Source organism: Athene cunicularia (genome assembly GCF_003259725.1).
Source record: "Athene cunicularia isolate RWA chromosome 3 unlocalized genomic scaffold, athCun1 chr3_part1, whole genome shotgun sequence".
Lineage (NCBI taxonomy): Eukaryota > Metazoa > Chordata > Aves > Strigiformes > Strigidae > Athene > Athene cunicularia.
In genome coordinates, this window is record NW_020799097.1 from 12023041 (window position 1) to 12044252 (window position 21212).

Consider the following 21212-nt stretch of genomic DNA (forward strand, 5'->3'; position numbering starts at 1 on the left):
GCTTTGCCTGGCTGCCCGGATTTGCCCGACGGCAGCCGGCGCGGCGGAGGCGGGAGGGAAGCGGGTCAGGACCGGGGAGCCGCGGCCGCCCGGGCTTCCCAGCGGCGAAGGGGGCGGTGTCGCCTCTCTGGGGGTTGAGGGGGAACCTTCCAGGTCGTCTGGAGGAAGTGTTGGCCCGAACCGTAGGGGAGAGTGGGCGGTTTCTGCTCTCTCTTCCCTTTGTTGCTCCCTGTAGAGGAGGAGGTGCGGCTGTCTGTCAGTGCATTTCCAGGGTCTGGGTGGGATGGGGTAGGTTTCTTATGCATTGGCTGTGAGAATATTTGGAGAGGAGTCGCGGACGTCAGAGTGCTCTGTAGTCGAATATGGGACTCTGGTTCGGATAGCCCCTGAAAATATACAGCACTCCACTGCTGCCTGTGAAGCTGGGCTTCTGACTTCTGTCCTCCGAAGCATGTGCAACAGATAGCGAATGTTCCCTTCCTTCATTATTACAAACTAGAGTTAATTTGTAGTTTATGTATCACTGGTTTTGTGTCTGTTTAAATAAGTGTAGTGTGCTGTACATCAGCAGAAGACCACAGCTCCTTCCTTCCTTTTCTCCCACCCTATGCTTCCTCCTATATCTTGCATTTATCCTGCAATAGGGCTGCTCTGATGTCTTTTCTCTACCTCTCTTTTACTAACTGGACGGAAGGCAGCCCGGGTTGTAGCCGCTCTGGGTGCAGAGTGCTTAAAGTGGATGCTTTTGAGTGGCAGCTGCTTCCCACCTTGCACAGACAGCAGACCAACACAAGGCTGCTAGAAAGCCAGTGGAGTGATTTTGGTGGCAGGAGGTTGGTTGTGTCTGCTCAGGATGAGGCCAGCTGTGACCAGCTAGGTAGGGAAAGGGCAAAACAGTTGTACGACTGTGTTGCAAGGGAAACTGTGGAAAGAGATGCTGCTGGTTAAGGTGGCACGTGGGTGGGCATCAGTAGGTGTTGCTTCTGGTGGATGCAGCCTGTTTTCCTGTACTTTGATGTTAACGGGTAAATGTTTCTCTACTACAACATGTAATAGTCCTAATAGTTTTATACAGCACACTTGGGAATTGTGTTATTCTTTCATGCTCTTGTTACTTATATACAATTACTTGTAATAATTTGTAGTGATCCTGTGCTGTTTTTATAATTAGTTCTGTCTTGCCCTTATTTGTTCCCAGTTTATAGCTCCAGTTGTTATTCCTAACTGTATGCTCTTACATTCCATGATAATAAAGTTATTTTTCTCTATTAAATCAGTACTTTTGTCTTTCTGAGTAACAACAGTTGGGTTTTCCTTTGAATTACTGATGTTGCTGACTGTCATCACAAGTTTCTGTTAACATAGTCCTGCTTTGTGTTGCAACGTAAATTTAGACTTACGTTTTTAAATACAATGCCTGATCCATTAAAAAACCCTTCTGCTAGCATTTGTCAGTAGTGTCTATTGTTGGCTTCACATGAGTCTATTAGATTATCTTAAAATACTTGTACTAATGTATGTTTTGCCACTTTGTTTCTGAAATAGTATTGCACATTTTAATAGCTTTCCTATAGGTCAGATCAGCTGCTTTTCCTTTACCTTGAATAGTTATTCCAAAACTGTTGTTGAAGTTATGGTAAGTGGGCTGAGACTTATTCAACTATTTTTCCCATTAAAAACTTAATGAAGAAAGTTAGGAGTGTCTTGGTACAAGAGTTGTGGGAGCAATTAATGTTAAAAAAGGAACTTTTTCTGTCAAAAAAGTCAAGATTATCTAAAAATAAAATTTAAATGTACATGTCATTTTCTGTGGGCTTTTTATTGTTTTAAATGTTGACTATTTCTTCCTTTAGCTTTTAAAGCTTTGTCTCATTTGAAGTCTTATTAGTGGATTCCTTGTTGCTGCAGTCAGTTTCTCTCTCCTTCCAGCTTTTTTGTACTCTGGTATTAAAACTGCTGGTACTTGTCATAATGATTTCTGAGGCTAGTTCAATGAAGTTTGTTTGCAGTTCCAGTTAAGTTTTGTTTGCAGTACTAGCTCTTTCAAGAGTTCTGGGATGCAGACTGTTCTGTCTTTACCTTCGGTATGGTTAGGTTACATGAGTGAGTCATCTTCTTTTTGTTGTGCTTTCCATTCTTATACTCTTCTTTTTAAATGTCCAAATGGTATAGTGATGGAACTCATAGCCCCGATCTTTAGTTTGGATGCTAATAATTACATTTAAATATTGTGTTTTCCCTTCTTTCTAGAGACTGATTTCAACAGAATAGCAGATTGAATGAAAGCTTATCTTCATATTCGTGTGGTGGATAAATTCCAAGAGCATACACGTGATTCTTTCCTGATCTGAGTAATTTAAGCATGAAGACATGTTTATGTAGGAAAGTGAAAGTAGCGTAGCAAAAGGTATGTAACTGAATCATAAAGTGTATTTGTTCCATGGTTGCTACATAACATAAAATGGAAATGACAGATTTCCTGTGAATACCTCATGGACATAATAACAATCCAGTATTTGATCTGAAATCCCTGCCGTACAAAATTACTGCAAGAATGTCAGATGGGAAGTTTATTGCATTTCTGCATTTGCTTTGAATTCTGATCATTGCACTTAATGGAAACAGATGCATATTATTTTTTCTTTATCATTTAGGTGCTCTGTCAAAGAAAATTAATGAGGGAGTTATTAGATGCTGTGTTTTCTAAAACAGTCAATGTATATCTAGAACAGAAATTAAATACTCTTTGTAACGGTGTAAAAAATTTTAATATCTGTGGTGTTTTAGTAAATAATAAATGCTATTGTCTGTGGTGTTTGGTGGTATGAGCTATCTGAGCAGTTGAAATCAGGCTATAGTTTGACCAGAAATTAACCTGACAAGTAGAAGTAGCTGCTCAAAGAAGTATCTCATTTCTTCACAGTGACCCCAGACATACAGATCTGCATGGTGAAATGGTTGGGGAACTTATTAAAAAGAAAAAAAATTTTTCCTGCATTAATTTTCAGTAGAATTAGTGCCTTAAGACAGTTTATTCTTCTGAGTGAAGACCTACATGAACTCAGGGGGTGAGACACAAACAGAAGAGGCAGAGGGAGGAAAGACTGCTCCTCTCTGTTGCAGCGCTAGTTATGTCTGTTGTAATTTAACAGTCTTTATTTCATTGAGTTCTCTGTCAATTCTCCAAGTTAACTAATCTTAAAACATTTAAAGAGAGAATGTGGAACAAGACCCCCAGAGAAGCTCTGGGGAAGCCCAAGGGCTTTGATGAGGGGACCCCATGGAGCCCTGAGGCTGCACATTGCACAGCTGGAACTGCTGTGCTGATCCACCTGGCTTTCTCACTGACGGTGTCCCCTCCCCTGCAGTGCACAGGGGATCATGTTAGGAGCTGTTAGGCTGAGCTGCCTGCCTTCTCTCCTGGATCTGTCCTGTGGAAGGAAGCGGTCACTGGTTACCGTTAAATGTATCCATGACTAGAAGTGTTCTGGTGTCCAAATCCTCAGTGTGTTTAGTGTCCATACAGTCAATTTGGTCTCAAACATGACACGAAGTATCAACTTTGCATATTCAGTGTTTCTAATGCTGGTCATTCTTTTCTGCACTCCACCCCATTTTTTCTTAAATTATTATTTTTATTTATTTTTATAAATAAACTCAGCCTACTTTTAGGCCATGTGTCATGCGGTGATTCTTCTATAGCAGTGGATATTAATTACATTTAATACCTCTGAATTTTGCTCAAACGGGTGAGATGTGTTTAAGTTGGTTGCCATATTTCCTAAAAGGGACCTCTAGAATAAGTTCTACTAAACAAAGTTGTGTAAGTAGGAGAACATACTCCATTTCACAGACTTTCTGATCTCAGAAAACTATGCAGCTGGCATCAGTTTTATCCTGTCTTGGATACTTGCCAATAGGTGACAACTACCGGCAAATAAAAAGATTGTTCATTGCCTTTGTATAAAGAGGACCTTCCTCTACTTCGGGCAAAAGTGTGTGAGCTTCCTTCAATGTTTTGCATAGTGCTTAGGGACTATAGGTATGAAGACAGTAGTATGTACTTCTGGGGAAATAAAAAGGTTATAGTTACAGAAAATGTGAGATGTTGACTAATCTTGATGCATGTTGTTTCTGTTTATATGATTTTAGTAGACCTTATTACTTTTTTAAAGTTTATTTTTTGACCAGTCATATTAGCGCAGGAAGTCTGTGAGTTATTAATTTGTAGAGGAAATATATACATACATTCTCTATACAGAAAATTGTTATCCTTCATTAGTAAAATAACAGCATTTTGTTTACTGTGATCATGTTACACTGCCTCACAAAAGCAGGGTAGCTGTGCGCAAGAAACCACACAGGTTTTTAAAGCTAAATTTTCCGTTGTTCTGCTTTTGTGTTCTGCATATTAACTTTCTAGGCATTTGCCAGCCACATATAATGAATGCATTTTCTTTTTTGCTGCGCAGCTCGCTTTAATTAAACCTGCATTGATACTTCTGGTCTTACTACGATAGTTATGAACTTTTTACAACTTAATCATCGGCTCGAGGGAGGCTCTGCAGAGAGACCTGGACAGGCTGGAGCCATGGGCTGAGGCCATCTGTAGGAGTTTCAAGAAGGCCAAATGCCAGGGGCTGCCCTTGGGCCACAACAACCCCCAGCAGCGCTACAGGCTTGGGGAGGAGTGGCTGGAGAGCTGCCAGTCAGAGAGGGACCTGGGCGGGTGATTGACAGCCGGCTGAACAGGAGCCAGCAGTGTGCCCAGGGGGCCAAGAAGGCCAATGGCATCCTGGCTTGTGTCAGCAGTAGCGTGGCCAGCAGGGACAGGGAAGGGATCTGACCCCTGTACTCGGCACTGGTGAGGCCGCCCCTCGATTCCTGTGTTCAGTTTTGGGCCCCTCACTACAAAAATGACATTGAATGACTCGAGTGTGTCCAGAGAAGGGCATCGGAGCTGGTGCAGGGTCTGGAGCACAGGTCGTACGGGGAGCAGCTGAGGGAACTGGGGGGGGTTTAGTCTGGAGAAGAAGAGGCTGAGGGGAGACCTCATCACCCTCTACAGCTACTTGAAAGGAGGGTGCAGAGAGCTGGGGATGAGTCTCTTTAGCCAAGTAATAAGCAATAGGATAAGAGGGAATGGCCTCAAGTTGTGTCAGGGAAGGTTTAGACTGGATATTAGGAAGTATTTCTTTATAGAACTGGTTGTTAGTCATTGGACTGGGCTGCCCAGGGAGGTGGTGCAGTCCCCATCCCTGGAGGTGTTTAAGAGTCGGGTTGACCCAGCGCTGAGGGATCTGGTGTAGTTGGGAACTGTCAGTGCTAGGTAAGTGGTTGGACTGGATGATCTTCAAGGACCTTTCCAACCTAGATGATTTTGTGATTCAATTCTATTACCAAAACCAGTTCTAGCAGATATTGCAAAGTCTAATATACCGAGGAAAACAGAATCAAGGTTGATGATGTTAATCGACAATCTCAGCTTGATTAGAATAATGCAGTTGTGTTTCTTTTTTTCTAATACATCTTCTTCATGTTTAGGCTTAATTTCACTGCATTTTCAGTTCTGAAAAAGTACTTTTTTGCAGTGTTTGCTATGATATTAATATTTCTTTTACCAAAGCAAATAAATTGGTATGTCTGTGCTATCATCTGTAGGTATGTTTTCATCTAGGAGACTGAAACATACAATCTTTTATTAATTTTTTCAGTACTCATGGGTAAGAGAAAGGACGAAAGTATTTCAAATCCTAGATCCCATAAAAGGCAGAAACAAGAATATGCAGATGAACATAGTGATGAGTCTAATGAAGATGATTTGCAGTTATCAGCTGATAGTTACTTACTCTCGGTAAGTTGTTTAAAAACGTCATGGGGAGGAAGATAGAAGAAAAAGTTGATATAGAAAAGTTCTGTGCCTTTGGTTGACATGGAAATAAATGTCTTGCATGTAAGCGTCAGTGAAACTAGAGGTAATGTCTGTGATGAGGACTTCTGCATGGTTCATTCTTCTTTTCTTTGGGTCGTGTAGATACAACAGCTGATCATAAAATAACAGTGTTCTGGTTTTATCAAATGAATATTGCCGAATTTTTCAAATAACCAAATAAAGGAAACAGATTTTGTTTCATAGAAATATGGTATATTTCATTTATGGTTGTAGTACAAGCAGAGAAAATACTTAGATTATTTCCAAAAAGAAGCACCAAATACTTGTTTGTTCTGCATAGTTGACACTTCCAAATGACTAAAAAAACCCCCTTATTTTGGAAATGAAACCTGAAAACTGGAATACTTTTTAATGCTTTTCTGTAATAATTTAATTTTAATTTGATGAAAAATTTTAAAAAGCCCCAATTTTTGAGATTGCAAATACAGTCTTGTGTTTTATACTGTCTTGAGTATTTAGACTGGACATTAGGAAGCATTTCTTTAACGAGAGGGTGGTCAAGCACAGCAACAGGCTTCCTACAGAGGTGGTCGATGCCCCAGGCTTGTCTGTGTTTGAGGCATTTGGACAATGCCCTTAATAACATGCTTTAACTTTTGGTCAGCCCTGAAGTGGTCAGGCAGTTGGACTAAATGATTGTTGTAGGTAGGTCCTTTCCAACTGAAATAGTCTATTCTATGAGACACCGTGGTTGATTTTTGGTATGCAGAAGCATTATTCCTCACTTCATTTTCTTGAACAGCAGCTGTTCTGTGTCATTGGTTTTATTTTTTCATGAGGATGCTGCTTTCTTAGAAAACATTGCTTTTATGAAGCACTGGCGATACAGCTGAAGTTTCCTGTCAAAACAACACTTCACCAGTTGAACAGCAGGCTGTTGCACTTTCAGTTTCATTTTCCCCTTCCTGATAGAAATTAATTTCCCTTATTGTAAGCTGTGCTAAGAATTCTCACAAACAGTATTATTCAAGTAACCAAAAAAGTCTATGATGCTCTTTACAGTTGCCTGAGCAGTATTATAGAATCTATTATCTTTTATATAGTATTAATTATAAGGTAGTTATGCAGAGAACTGAAAGTTACGATGGGTGAGTGATCAGCTTTGGTAACTGTTTTCCGTCTTATTGCATAACTGCTCTGTAGCAGGAAGTTTTTCATAGTGTCATGAAACCCTTCTGATTTCCTTGTAGCTTGTAACTACTGATTTATATCATACTGTTGTTCAGATTGATAGATATAAAAAAGATAAACTGTATCTCATTAAAATGCATAACACCAGTTTTAATTGTTAATTCCTTAGACTTCAGGGGAAGTTGGGATAATTGAAAGTATCCAGCTGAGGAACTTTATGTGCCATGCGATGTTGGGGCCTTTTCAGTTTGGATCAAATCTCAATTTCGTTGTTGGAAACAATGGAAGTAAGTATCAATTTCATTGTTTCTTTGTCAAAGAACACTTCTGTAAATTTTTACTTGAAAAAGAACTACTGGCCACCTTTTAGGAACAGAGACAGATTCACTTTTGGACTTGGGAACCACACAGGTCTATCCCAGTAGTTCAAGGCTGGTCAAAAAGTTAAGTTTTAAATTTGGAGATTTTTCAAAAGGTTATGTGAATATGAATCTTTTCATAGCTAAATGATATGTAAATTTATATTTAAACTAAAGGTACTTTTATGTTTGTTATTAAATGCACAGTAATTGTCCAGGTAATGTTACATAGAAACTGTTACAGGAGAAGGAAGTGATACTTAGTTATAGAAGTTCCCTTCTTTTGGAGAGAGAGTTTCAAAAATTAAACATAAATTTTGAAAGAGAGTTTAAGAGCTATCAGATACTTATATAAATGGTATTATGTGTTTGACTTCTGTTGTAGTATACATGTTTTCTATAAGCTTGTAAGGAAGGGGAGATTCTTTCCTCCTGAGACAGGGCATCTTGCTGAATGCAGATTGCTAAATAGAAGTAACAGAAGTTTGGCTCAGCATATTTTTTATTTTTAGGGAGAACCTTGGAAGTAGTGGATAGAGTTATTGCTATTTTATATGTTCAATAAAGACAGAATTTGGACTTTTAAGTGCACAAATATATAAGCAGACAAACAAAGAAATCTGTAATACTGGTGAACTGAATAAAGAGTTACAAGAACTTCTAAGAGCTTCTTTTTAAAAAGAGTCCAATGCTTCTATTACAGGTGGAAAAAGTTCTGTATTAACTGCTCTTATTGTTGGACTTGGTGGAAAAGCCACTGCAACTAACAGAGGTTCCTCATTAAAAATGTTTGTACGAGATGGAGAGACGTAAGTAAAACTTACTTAGTTTTAAGGTTGCATATGTTGTTTAGTGATTGTGATTCAGGTTAGCTGATGAGTTTTCTGTTCAGTTTTCTCTGTTCTCTTATTGGATCCACCTTATTTGAATAAAAAGCATAACACTGAAGAGATCAAAATTAAACAAGAAATCCCCCCAAATTACAAACAAAAACCATGTTAGAAATTTTACCAGTAATTTACCAGTAGTATACCATTCTCTGATCTAGTTAACATAGCAATATGTCCTCCGTATTGCCTAGCTCTTGTGTATTACTTCTATGATGTACTTGAATATCCTACAGCAGAATTGAGTTCATTAGAAAAAATTCATAGGAAGCTAGTTAGGATTGTTCTTCAAGCAGTGAGGTTAATTCTTTTTCTGTCTGTCTGGTAACATGAATAAATATACAATGTAAAGGTGTTGACATACAGATAGATTATTAAACTTGCATGAAGTGGATTCATGTCTGCTGCAAGAGTGGGGAATAAAATTTTTAGAGGAATCAATAAAAAGATAGGAGAGGAGGTTTAAGAGTTTAAACTCACATAAGCTCTAGGAGCCCCAGGTTTTTCCTTTCAGAGGTGCTCGGAGTAAAATTGTTGGCAGTACCTGCCTTACATATAAAAGCTTAATGTTTCAGTATTCACTTGAGAAACTGAAAATCTGAATTCAGAACTGAAAACATATCTCAACTTTTCTAGAAGAATGCCTTACGTATTCTGCTATAAATTACTCTGGTTAGGGATGGCTGTAGAAGCTAAGGAACTGTTTTCTACAGAAGCCAGTCTGGGGACAGGAGAACAACCAAAAAGCGACTTGATTCTGCAACAGAAAGGTGGGGGCACTCAGATGGGGAGGGAAGTTGAGGGAAATCTGCTCTCACAACTCTTTGCTTTTGGCTTGTGATTTATCTGAAACATAAAAGGTGCAAACAGGTCAGTGTATGTCGGCCTTTCTGGCCATGTGTCTCTGATGCTGTTTTGACTCAAAACAGCATAAATATATCTTTTTCCGATCGGTAACTATGACTGACTTCCAGTTGTGACCCGTGCAGGACATGACAATTTTTGTGGAAAATTAGAATGTTCTGATTTTTTTGTTATATTTGGAACTAATTTTAGTTATCTTTTATATTATTTTTATTTTTCAGTTCTGCAGATATTACCATAACATTGCGAAACCAAGGTAGAGATGCATTTAAACCAGAATTGTATGGTGGCTCTATTATTGTGAATCAGCACATTACTGTGGATGGAAATAGAAGTTACAGACTGAAAAGCAAATCTGGTTGGTGGTAGTTTGTTTTGTTCTCAGTCTTAGAAGCTCTTTAAATGTGATCATTGCTTTAAATGCCTTGATGTTAGTAAAGGATGATGTTTCTTACTTCATTCATCATTCGAGGATGTCCATTTTTTTGTGTTTATGTTAAACTAAGAATATTTTAGCATGTCAAAAGTACTTGTGTCAGGCTCTGTATGATGTGAGGTCATACAGTATTTGTCTATGAAAATCTGCTTGTGTTTTGAGGCTGAATGTAGTTCTTAATCTTTTTAAGGTTTTGTTGAATTTGCTGACTTACGTAGATTCTGTCACATTTTATGAAGCAAGGAGGGACTTTAATTAGAAGTCTTTCTGTACAAATTCAAATATATCAGAAAGATTTAAAAAACAGCCAGTGTTTCTCATTTAGGGCTAAATCTGTGTTACGAAAATACTGACCTAATTTTTTACATTTTCTAAGAACCACTAGACTGAACAAAAGGCTAGGGCATTGTATGTTTCTACTTTGGACCTATTGGTATTTTTCCTTTCTTTTTTTACTATTAGGGACCTTAATTTCTTCAAAGAAGGAGGAACTCATAGGAATACTGGATCACTTTAATATACAGGTAATTGTTACAGTGTTTAAACTCTGTTCAATTTAAGACATCAACATGTGATGCTACAGTTCTTCAAATAAAAAAGTGTTCCATTTTGTTAAATTAGAGATGCAGCTCTTCTGTGTTCTTTCAGAATCAAACACAGTGGCAAAATAAAATTGAAATTTATACCTCATACAATGCAGAATAAGATTCTGTCCCAGACAGATAAGTATTTGCTATTAGCCATGAGCCATGAGTTGTGGATCCTTTAATGAAAAGCTTGGCATATGTAGGTTTCTTTCATACCTGGAGTGCTTTTTTTCTGCTCGTTATTTCAGTTTCTGCTGTTGCAGAAATTTGCATGTTTTTTTGCTGCTTAAGTGATTAAGGGAAGATCAGGTATTGCACATGAGGTTTAAAATACTTGGCATGTTCAGCCTTATTCAGCCTTTCAAATAGTATAAACTTCTGTGGGTATGTATTGATTTCGTTTTGTGGAAACTTCTATAAGAATATATGAGGCAGTTAATTGCATTTAATGCACAACTTTGATCAATTAAGTAATGAGAAATTAAACAGTGTTGGATAAAATTCAAAATGCTGATCTTGTTAAATAGAAAAAAACAGTGTCTTTCTGCAAGTCTTTCTAATTTTTGCTGGATGGCATTGGATTTTTAAAATTGTTTGTTTGGGAGGTTTTGTTGTTTTTTTTTTTTTAAAAAAAGTGAGAGGAATAGAAATCTGTATTTCTGGATCTGCTTCTCTCGGCTTATTACTGAATTGCTGGGCATGGTATGGGAGATGGTTTGCTTACTTTCATGGATATGCAGTTATGTGAAAACATTTTTACTTAAAATGAAAAGAAGGTAATTTATTTTTACAGGTAGATAATCCTGTGTCTGTTTTAACCCAAGAGATGAGTAAGCACTTTTTACAGTCTAAAAATGAAGGTGACAAGTACAAGGTAAGAAAAAACATTCAACATTTTGATTAAACATTAAAATACTGATTTCAAATTTTTTGAGGGGAAAAAATATCAGAATTCTTAATGTTGTGATTTAATTCAGGTAAGTAGCTAAGCACTACACAGCCACTCTCTCACTTCCCTTGACTTTCCTCCCACCTTGGCTTGTGATGGGAGAGGAGGAAAGGAAGAGTAAAAGAAAAAAAAAATTGTGGGTTGAGATAAAAATTATTTAAAAAGTGTAGGAAAAGCTGGAAGAAGGGAGAAAGAAAGCAAAACAAGAGATTTAAGGGCAATCACTCGCCACCTCCTGTGGGTAGACTGATGCTCAGTCAGTTCCCAAGCAAAAGATGACTTACCCCCCTAAACCCTCTCCTGTCCCTTTTTATTGCTGAGCATGACTGTGCTGGTTTTGTCTGGGATAGAGTTAATTTTCTTCACAGTATCTTGTATGGGACTGTAGTTTGGATTTGTGCTGAAAACAGGGATGTTTTCATACTGTTGAGCAGTGCCTACAGAGAGTCAAGGCCTTTTCTGCTTCTCATCCCCACCCCATCAGTGAGTAGCCTGAGGATGCATAAGAAGTTGGGAGGGGGAGCAGCTGGGACAGCTGACCCCAACTGACCCAAGGGATATCCCAGACCGTATGATGTTATGCTCAGCATATAAAGTTGGGGGAAGAAGGAAGGGGAGACATCCAGAGTGTTTTGTCTTCCCAAGTAACTGTTACATGTAATGGAGCCCTGCTTTTCTGGAGATGGCTGAGCACCTGCATGATGATGGAAAGTAGTGAATGAATACCTTATTTTGTTTTGCTTGCATACATGGTTTTGCTTTATTAAACTGGTTTTATATCAACTCATGAATTTTCTCACTTTTAGTTCACTTCCAATCTCACTTCCAATTCTCTGCCCCATCCGACCAGGGACGGGGTGTGAGCGAGCAGATGTGTGGTGCTTAGTTGCTGGCTGGGGTTAAACCATGACAATGATGTTTTATAGAATGGGTTATCTCTTTGATTAGGCGTCATCTGCCTGGTTGTATCCCCTCCCAAACTGCTGCATACCCTGACAATGTATTCACTTAAAGGGCAAAGTGAGAAGCAGAGCCTTGATGCTACACAAACGCTGTTCAGGGACAGCTAAAACATGAATGTGTTATCAGCTTTGTTTTGGTCACACCTCTAAAATGCATCACAGTTGCTGTGGAGACGCTTAACTCCATCCCAGCCAGACTCAGTACACTATATGATTGTAGCAGTCATTCACTTGCAAAAACAATTTTTTAAAAGTTTTTTTTCTCTAAAGACATTGATAAATTGAAAACACAAACGAAATAGGACACTGCTTAGTTAGTACATTATTCAGAAATACCCATTAGTTATTTTACCTCATATCATTCAGCATGAGTAGTGGATGAGTGGTCTTTCTGTTGGAATTACTTTAAGATTACTTAGACAAGCTGCTCAATCTGACATCTACATCTTTTTATTCCGGTTTAGTTTTTTATGAAGGCAACTCAGCTGGAACAAATGAAAGAAGATTATTCATCTATTATGAAAACTAAAGAAAATACATGTATTCAGATAGAACAAGGAGTAGAGGTATGTAAAAGTTTAATTATTAGTACAGATCTGAGCACTGAAAAAACTGTAGGCGTTAAACTACATAAATTTATAAATTAAAAAAAAAACTTTTCCAAGTTTTTGTATTATATCACAGCTTTTTGCACTCACGATTGAACCTCTCTTTTTTTTTTTAAGCGTCTTCAAGAACTTAAGCAGCTTTATTGTGAAAAAAAGGAACGTTACAAAAGCATTGCGTTTGTCAATGACATGCGAAAACATCTTGAAGATTTGAAACATAAAATGGCATGGGCAGTGGTAAGTGCCTTGTTAAAATATGTGTCCTCATATGAAATATACTTTAAATTATTCCCAACCTGCTGTGGACTTGCTGATATATACTGATATATGCTTCTGTTTAGGTAGGTGAGATGGAAAAAGAAATACAGCCAATCAAAGAAGGGATCAGAGCTGAAGAAGAAAATACAGAGAAGTTTGTTCAGAAGCTTAAAGAATGCCAGGTACATACATACATGTGTCACTCTAGTTTTGGCTTCTTGACTACTCAAGAATAAAAATACTGAAACTATGTCGTTTAGCTTGTGAGCTACTGAAACTGGCCATCTTAGCTTTTCAAAAGCAGCTAAGAACATTCCCATTTATACACCTTTTTAGCCATCTAAAACTTGAAGTAACATTTCCATTTCACATTTCATTGGATAATGTTAGGACATTTTGTGTTCTTTTGTTTAGTAGGGGTATGTGTATGTGGGTTTTATGCTGATACTTTTGATTCAGGTTAAGGGTTGTGTTTTCATAGAATTTGAGATGACTATCATATAGCAGTGAACAGTAATTTAAACTGTTTTATTGTTGAGTACTTACTTGATGCCAATTCCTGTAACACTGGAGCATCTTTGAGATCTGTCATGCAGGTTTCCTTGGGTATCATTGCCTGTGGAAAAGATCAGTGTGATTTCAGGAGCCATCTGGAAACTTAACAGACTCTTTGATTGGTACTTAGCATTCTGTAGGTAGCAAGAAGGAATAATTTTGCAAGACATTCAGATTCAGATATGAGATGTATCTTTTGCAGAGAAACACCAGGCATCATTATTTTAAACTTTTCAGTCTATTAAATCTCCTTTTCCAAAGTTTCTGAATTAGCATTAATTTTTCATTGATTTTTTTTTTTTAATATTTAACAAAAAGAAGTGTGTGCTTGTTTTACAGTTGAGACATTCTTAGTTTACAACTGTATGTCTCTGTGTAGTGTTGGAGGAGCATTGTCCAGATACTGGTTTTACTTCTTTTCCATATCATGGTACTTGACTTTATTGTATTAAGAGTCCTGTATTTGAGTAAGCCATGAGTTAGAAAAGAAAGTTGCTGTTTACCTCACAGATTTCGTAGTTCATTGGTTTCCTGAGCATGTTCCTTTATTAATTTTATCTTAAAATCTATCTATAGGGGCAATGACTTGCTTTATTTAAAAAAGGCAAATGAGACATGCTAGATGGATTCTTTTGAGAGATACTTCTTTTGTAGTATTGAGAGGTTTTGAAGAAAATTTTGCTTCATTAGTAACTTGTGTATCATTCTCTTTTTGCACCAAAGGTAAAGGTAAATGAAGCAGAAGAAAAGTACAAAGAAATACAAGAGAAATTGTTAACAATAAATGAAGAAGCACAAGCCCTGCATCCTCAGTGTATTTCTTTGAAGGCTGATGTTCAGACAAGAAGAAAAGCAGTAAATGAAGCTGAGGTAGAGAAAAAGAACTTTCAAAGTTCATAGTAATTTAAAGCTTGTCCATGCTCTACCCTATGTACTTCTCCATCTGTATGTAGGTTTCCTGAACCTATACTACAATTCAAAATAGGTGCAATTTCCTGCCTCACTTGAAAATAGTTTCTGTTGGGGGACTGTGGGATTTATATCTTTACAAAGGTGTTAAGCAGTGTTAAGCTTAGGTCAAAAAAATATTATTCAAGTCAACTGTTATTTTTTTGTCACATTCTTGAAATTCAAATTATGTTTGTCTGTTCTGATGTAGATTAGTGTTTATTTACTCAAAACTATATTTCTTTTTGAAATTATTTCTTGCTTCTGTTTATTAAACTACTGTATCCTATTTCCTTCATAGGTACTTTTTAATCGTTTCAGAAATGAGTTAAAACATCTGGGAAAAGATGATGAGCAGCTACGTACACAAATTGAAGAACTGAAAAGCAGGTAAATACAGATACAGTGGTTACAGTGTGTTTCTTAGTTTAAGTATGCAGGGAGTGAGCTCTTCTGATTAATGTGAAAATAAGCAGTGACAGAAAATATGTCATTAAACTTTATCAGGGTCCAGTTAAATATTTAAATATTTTTGATCCTACTTCTTTGCATACCAAGATTTTGACTAGAATGTGATGAGGTAATTGGGCAGAAGAAAAGCTTTTCTTTTTTGTTGGTGATAATACACAATTTCTAGCTTTCATGGTGTTGCAAAACAAATATACCTTAATTTAAATGCAATAGGAACGTAATTGGGGAGAGTTAAGTGTGATTGCAAATAAAAAACACATTAGTATATATGCTTTGTAGATCTTGTAAATGCACAAAATCTTAAATATAACTTTCGCATGCATAAATCTTTTGTATATACAGGTAATAAAGTTTGTGTCAGTGTGGTTTTAAGTATTAAGGTATGATCTTTTCTAGAGCTAATCAGGTTTCGGAGACTGAAAAATTGGAAAGACAAGGGAAAATCTCATGCTTAAGGGGACAGTTAAAGGCATTCCATGATGAAGAAATAATGATTGGTCAACAGGTGGATCAGTTTCATGAGGCTATATCTAAGTGTAAGGAAGAACATACTAGACTTAGGTAAGTTATGCTTTTTGAATGTAACTATTTTGCTTTGTTTCAAGTTATAAGAGGTCCCTTCTGATGTACCTCCAGTCCCTGAGGTATTAGGCTTCAGTTTGGGTTTTTTTTCATAGTTTGTCTTAGGACTTGCTAAACTTCTGTCTTTAGCACAACATGACTTAATTTAGAAACTTTTGGAAAATTAAGAAAACCAGTTTATTTTTAAAGAGGAAGATATAACTAATTTAAAGCCTGATATAAATCCATACTGTTGGTTTAATGCCCTTTTTTCTTACTCTCACCATTTGTCCCTTATTTTCATATCATCCAGTAGGCAGACTGATTTAAATTTTTTCATGTTGTCTAATACACTACTACATCCTGATATTATGTCACAAGCTATATAACACCATATAAGGAAATAGATACACTTAGGGTTAATTATTGTATCTATAGTTAAAGGCAAATTTATAGAGACTTTGAAGCAAGTACTTCAAATATCAATTTAGCCCATACCTGGCTAGAAAAACAAAGGCAGTGTTTGGCTTTGATTTGTAAACTGAATGTGAACAATGATTACCAGAGGGTGTTGTGGTAATGATGTCATTTATTGCGTTAAGAGATGTGAGAATTGTTGGTTATTGTACTTGATTTGTTAGTTTAAAAATCTTTTATCAATTATTGTAGCCAACAGTTACTTTGTGTTCTGTTGAAGACCTTTGTAGAAGACAGTGAAATTGAATCATATAATTAGGTATAAAATAAAATTGTTATAAATTACTGGAAACAAAGTCTTGTAAAACTCTTGCAAAGCAGTAATTTTCTTGCTTTTTTGGTCTCATTTCTTAAAACTATAAAAATATTGTTGCGTGTGTGTAGCTAGTTGTGCATTGAAGTATTGAGGTCTTGATACACTGTCCTATTAGTACTTGAAAACTGAGACTTTATAATTACTTTAATCAAATCAAAGCTTCATAAGCTGTTGCTACTAAAAGTTGTGTTCTTTTAGGAGAGAAGACTGCGATACAAAACAAACATTGAATGCAAAGGAGAAACAGCTGAGAGACCTGAAAGATAGTAGAACAAATACCTTGAAAAGATTTGGGTCATACATACCAGCATTCCTTGAAGCAGTTGAAACAGCCTATAGGCAAGGGCGCTTTAAACACAAACCTATTGGTCCTTTAGGTAAGAATGACTGCTGAAAAAGATGTATTTCCTTATGGGATTTATTACATAGCTGCTAATATAAACAGTGATCTCTTAGAAAAACTATTTGTTCTTTAAGGAGCTTCAGATATATCTTTCTTCTATACTTCCAGGACTAAAGGTTTTAACCTGGTAGGTTATCTTTTGCTTCTGTCCTTTTTTATCACATGAACTATTTAACATCTACTGTTTTTTATAATTTTCCAACTGTTTTTGCTAAGATATTTTATGTAGTTAAAACAGTTAACTTTCAACGTAACCCTCTGATTCCTCCAAAGACTACTGTGCTTTTGCTGCTTGTCCCTTGGTGGATAGCATGTTCCAGCTCTTGATCAAACTTTGTTCAAAATGTCCAGTGGATCACTTGTGGGTTTGTCAAACTTGAGGTGTTTCACCATGGAGCAACTCTAGACTGATTGAGATTTTCTTGTAAAATTTGGTTTCATTAGTTTTTTGACTGGCTCTGACAGTGACTGCTATTTTCAGGTTGTGAATAGGACTAGTGGCTTCAGCATACTCTGCATCTAAGTGTAAAGGCCACATACTTCAGTACTTGGCATTTACTGCAGAGTAGGAACTTGTAACATACGTACTACTGAAGACAGGTGATAAAACGGAAAAATCATAAATGGTTTGGGTTGGGAGGGACCTTAAAGATCATCTAGTTCCAACCCGCCTGCCATGGGCAGGGACACCTTCCACTAGACCATTTTACTCAAAGCCCCGTCCAACCTGGCCTGGAACACTGCCAGGGAGGGGGCAGCCACAGATTCTCTGGGCAACCTGTTCCAGTGTCTCACCACCCTCACAGTACAGAATTTCTTCCTTATATCTAATCTAAATCGACTCTCAGTTTAAAACTGTTACCCCTTGCCTACTCTACTTGCTGATAAAGAGTCCCTCCCCATCTTTCCTATAGCCCCCTTCAAGTACTGGAATGCTACTGTAAGGTCTCCCCAGAACCTTCTTTTCTCTAGGCTGAACAACCCCAACTCTCTCAGCCTCTCCTCATACAGGAGGTGCTCCAGCTCTCTGATCATCCTCGTGGCCTCCTCTGGACTTGTTCCAACAGGCCTATGTCCATTTTATGTTGGGAGTCCAAAAGCTGGACACAGTATTCCAAGTTGGGTCTCATGAGAGTGGAGTAGTGGGGCAGAACCACCTTCCTTGACCTGCTGGCCATGCTTCTCTTGATGCAGCCCAGGATACAGTTTGCTTTCTGGGCCGCAAGCACACATTGCTGGCTCATAGTCAGGTTTCCATCCCCTACTACCTCCTAGTTCTTTGCCACAGAGCTGCTCTCAATCCACTCATCACCCAGACTGTATTTGTGCTTGGGATTGCTTGACTCATGTGCAGGACCTTGCACTGTGCCATGCTGAACTTCCTGAGGTTTGCACAGGCCCACCTCTCCAGCCTGTCAAGGTTTCTCTGGGTGGCACATCCTTTCCCTCCCGCATGTTGACTACACCACACAACTTGGTGTCGTTGGCAACTTGCTGGGGGTGCGCTTGATCCCACTGTCCATGTCACCAACAAACATGTTAAACAGCGCTGGTCCCAACACCAGCCCCTGAGGAATGGCACTCGTCACTGCTCTGCATATAAGGAGACTGGTCTCCATATGGCCGCCATATTTGTCAGGGATGATTTGCCCTTAGTGAAGCCATGCCGGGTGTCACCAGTCACCTCCTTATTTTCCATGTGCCCTAGCATAGTTTCCAGGAGGATCTGCTCCATGATCTTGCCAGGCACAGAGCTGAGTGACTGACCTGTAGTTCCCCAGGTTGTCCTTTTTTCCAGTTTCAAAAGGGGGTTATGTGTCCCTTCTTCTAGTCAGCGGGAACTTTGCCTGACTGCTATGACTTTTCAAATATGATGGATAGTGGCTTAGCCACCTCATCTGCCAGTTCCTTCAGGATTCCTGCATGCATCTCTTTGGGTTCCATGGACTTGTGCACCTTTAGATTCCTTAGATGTTCTCGAACCTGATCTTCTCTTACAGTGGGTGGTTCTTCATTATCTGAGACTTGGCCTTTGTCTTCTGTTGCTTGGTATGCTTGCTGGTGAAGACTGAGGCAAAAAAGTCATTGAGCACCTCAGCCTTCTCCATATCCTCGGTTACCAGGTCTCCCATATCCTTCTGGGAGGGCCTATTTTTTCCCTAGTCTTCCTTTTTTCATTAATGTACCTATAGAAGATTTTCTTGTTGCCCTTGACATCCTTGTCTGGATTTAATTCTATCAGAGCTTCGGCCTTCCTAACCTGATCCCTGGCTGCTTGGACAGTTTCTCTGTATTTCTCCTCAGATCTTCATGTTTGTTTAACTTGCAGCATATATGTTCCTCTGCCTTCACCCTTAAAGCATTAAATCTTGGCCTCGGTATACTCCTGCTAAGCTGCCAAGAAATTGTTACCTTAATGGTAGTAGTGACCTCTCAAATATCTTAAAAGAAAATGTAGGCCTCCAAATGTGTATAGGTGTGTCTGTAGGAAGAGAAATTGTATGTCTTTTTTCTCAGGCTAGTTTGTTGTGGAGTTTTTCATCTTTTAGTTAACTACTTTTTTCCTTATTGTAAGAAAGATTTATTTTAGACTCGTAAAAACTCTCATAACACAGGAAAACAAAAACCTTGAGTGGTAGAAATGCACTACTGGATGTTTTGTTATGGAACACAGCTCCTAAAGCCTTGTTTCTTGTGTTTATTTAGGTGCTTTCATTCATCCAAAAGATGCTGAACTGACTTTGGCTGTTGAATGTTGTTTAAAGAACCTAGTCCAGGCATTTTGCTGTGATAATCATAGTGATGAAAGAACCCTTCAGCTGATGATGTCAAAATATTATCCACGTGAATATAGACCTCAAGTAATAGTAAATAAATTTCAGAAAGATGTTTATGATGTTAGACACAGGTAAGTTATATCGTGAATTTTATTCTTTTAACCTTGATGGTTCGAAGTATTATCAGTTGAAAAGAACTATTTGTCTTTTTTTTAAAAAAAAAAAAAATATCCTGTGAGGTTTATGAATGGTGTTTTTTCTTGTTTTCTTCAGAGGAGTTCATCATCCAGAATTCCCGTCAGTTCTCACAGCACTGGAAATAGATCATGCAGTGGTTGCCAATTGTTTGATCGATGTGAGGGGTATAGAAAAAATCCTGCTGATTAAAGTAAGTCTTTACAATCCTTGTTCCTCAAAGAAAAGTGTTTTCTCTTTGTATGGAACATATATGATACCTTCACTGATAGTGTCTGTGATGGACAGAAGAGATATTTTGGGGGGTTTTATATTGCTCCTCTGAGAAAAGGTGAGCACCCTGATGGCTCAGTAGACACCGACTGTATCAATTATCAGTACACACGCACATACTTAGCCACTGGAGGGCTCCCACTAAAGCCATTGTGGCATTCAGTAAAACGTCAGTATCCCACTTCACATGCTATTTTCTATCATGGGCAAGACAGAGTGGATTTAGGTACTGGGATTTATTTAAGAATTGGCAAGATTAGAGCTTTTATTTGCACATGCTTGTTTCCCTGTGTACCCCCCTGCTCACCCCCCCAACACTACCTTCAGAGGTCTCAACTTCTGTCCCCATCAGGGAGATCACTGCTAGTCAGGGAAGGTCAGGCAGGAAATCTTAACAGTTCCTGCTGTGCAGCTGCTCACAGATACCTGTTTGGGTTGTTACTAGGCAAGGTACCTGGGTGTTTCCTGGGATTTGTCACTACAGATCTCTCCCCATGTGTTTCCAGGATCTTCCCTATTTGTTTCTGAGATGTTCACCAGCACCTTTATGGGCCTCCACATGAACTTCTTTCTCAGTCTAAATAGTCCATGTGCATGTAACCAACCTCATAACTGCTGTCTCTGTCTCATGTCTCTTAATTAATGGGTTCAGGTTGTGTCAGTTTTGTGTAGTCCAGGTATTACCAAAATGTGCAACTAGCCCCTATCAGTTGTACCTAGTAGCTGGTAGCTAGGTACCTGTTGTAGTTGTAGCAGGCTTGTGATTGAGAGTTCAAAAGTTCCCCTTTGGATATTCAGCCATCCATTCTTACATTAAATTTTCAGTCACTTACTAGCATTTACAGCCTAATTTATCTTTCATCTACCACAACAAGCAGAGCCCCCTTGGACTCTGCAGTGTTAAAGCACTTGAGATGGACGAGTGCAAAGAAATGTGGTTGTGGGTAGAGTCTAGTAAAATAAAAAAATAGCAATAATCAGTTAAGTAGGATTTAGTTGAGGGGACTAGCAACTGGTGTTGAATTAAGTTTATGTATTAGTTTGATAATTTAGCTTTTGATCACCATAACATGTTAATGAACTGTTTTCTGCCACTATATGATTTTTGATCTTAATTGATTTTAGATTTTTCTGTTAACTATTGAAGATACCAGCTCTGGCATGTAAGATTACAGGTAGAATGTTCAAAGATAAAAATAAGATATATATATTTTTATTTAAAGAAAGTATTCTATAAGTAGC

At 38.0% G+C, this 21212-nt stretch overlaps 2 protein-coding genes across 2 annotated transcripts in view; one reads left to right on the plus strand and one right to left on the minus strand.

Annotated features, from left to right (window-relative positions):
* GEN1 (GEN1, Holliday junction 5' flap endonuclease) overlaps positions 1–20406 on the minus strand; it is a 40396-nt gene extending 19990 nt beyond the window's left edge. Inside the window, exons 1-2 of the mRNA XM_026844803.1 lie at positions 20397–20406; positions 18288–18293 (exon numbers count right to left, since the gene is read on the minus strand). The gene's annotated coding sequence lies outside the window, so the exon portion shown is untranslated. The remainder of the gene's footprint in view (positions 1–18287; positions 18294–20396) is intronic.
* SMC6 (structural maintenance of chromosomes 6) overlaps positions 716–21212 on the plus strand; it is a 35501-nt gene continuing 15004 nt past the window's right edge. Inside the window, exons 1-17 of the mRNA XM_026844801.1 lie at positions 716–877; positions 2251–2407; positions 5715–5854; positions 7254–7371; positions 8147–8252; positions 9416–9552; positions 10093–10154; positions 11011–11091; positions 12593–12694; positions 12854–12973; positions 13078–13176; positions 14273–14419; positions 14799–14887; positions 15365–15529; positions 16521–16699; positions 19432–19633; positions 19776–19890. Of these exons, the coding sequence (XP_026700602.1) occupies positions 5720–5854; positions 7254–7371; positions 8147–8252; positions 9416–9552; positions 10093–10154; positions 11011–11091; positions 12593–12694; positions 12854–12973; positions 13078–13176; positions 14273–14419; positions 14799–14887; positions 15365–15529; positions 16521–16699; positions 19432–19633; positions 19776–19890 (1857 nt within the window). The 5' untranslated portion in view covers positions 716–877; positions 2251–2407; positions 5715–5719. The remainder of the gene's footprint in view (positions 878–2250; positions 2408–5714; positions 5855–7253; positions 7372–8146; positions 8253–9415; positions 9553–10092; positions 10155–11010; positions 11092–12592; positions 12695–12853; positions 12974–13077; positions 13177–14272; positions 14420–14798; positions 14888–15364; positions 15530–16520; positions 16700–19431; positions 19634–19775; positions 19891–21212) is intronic.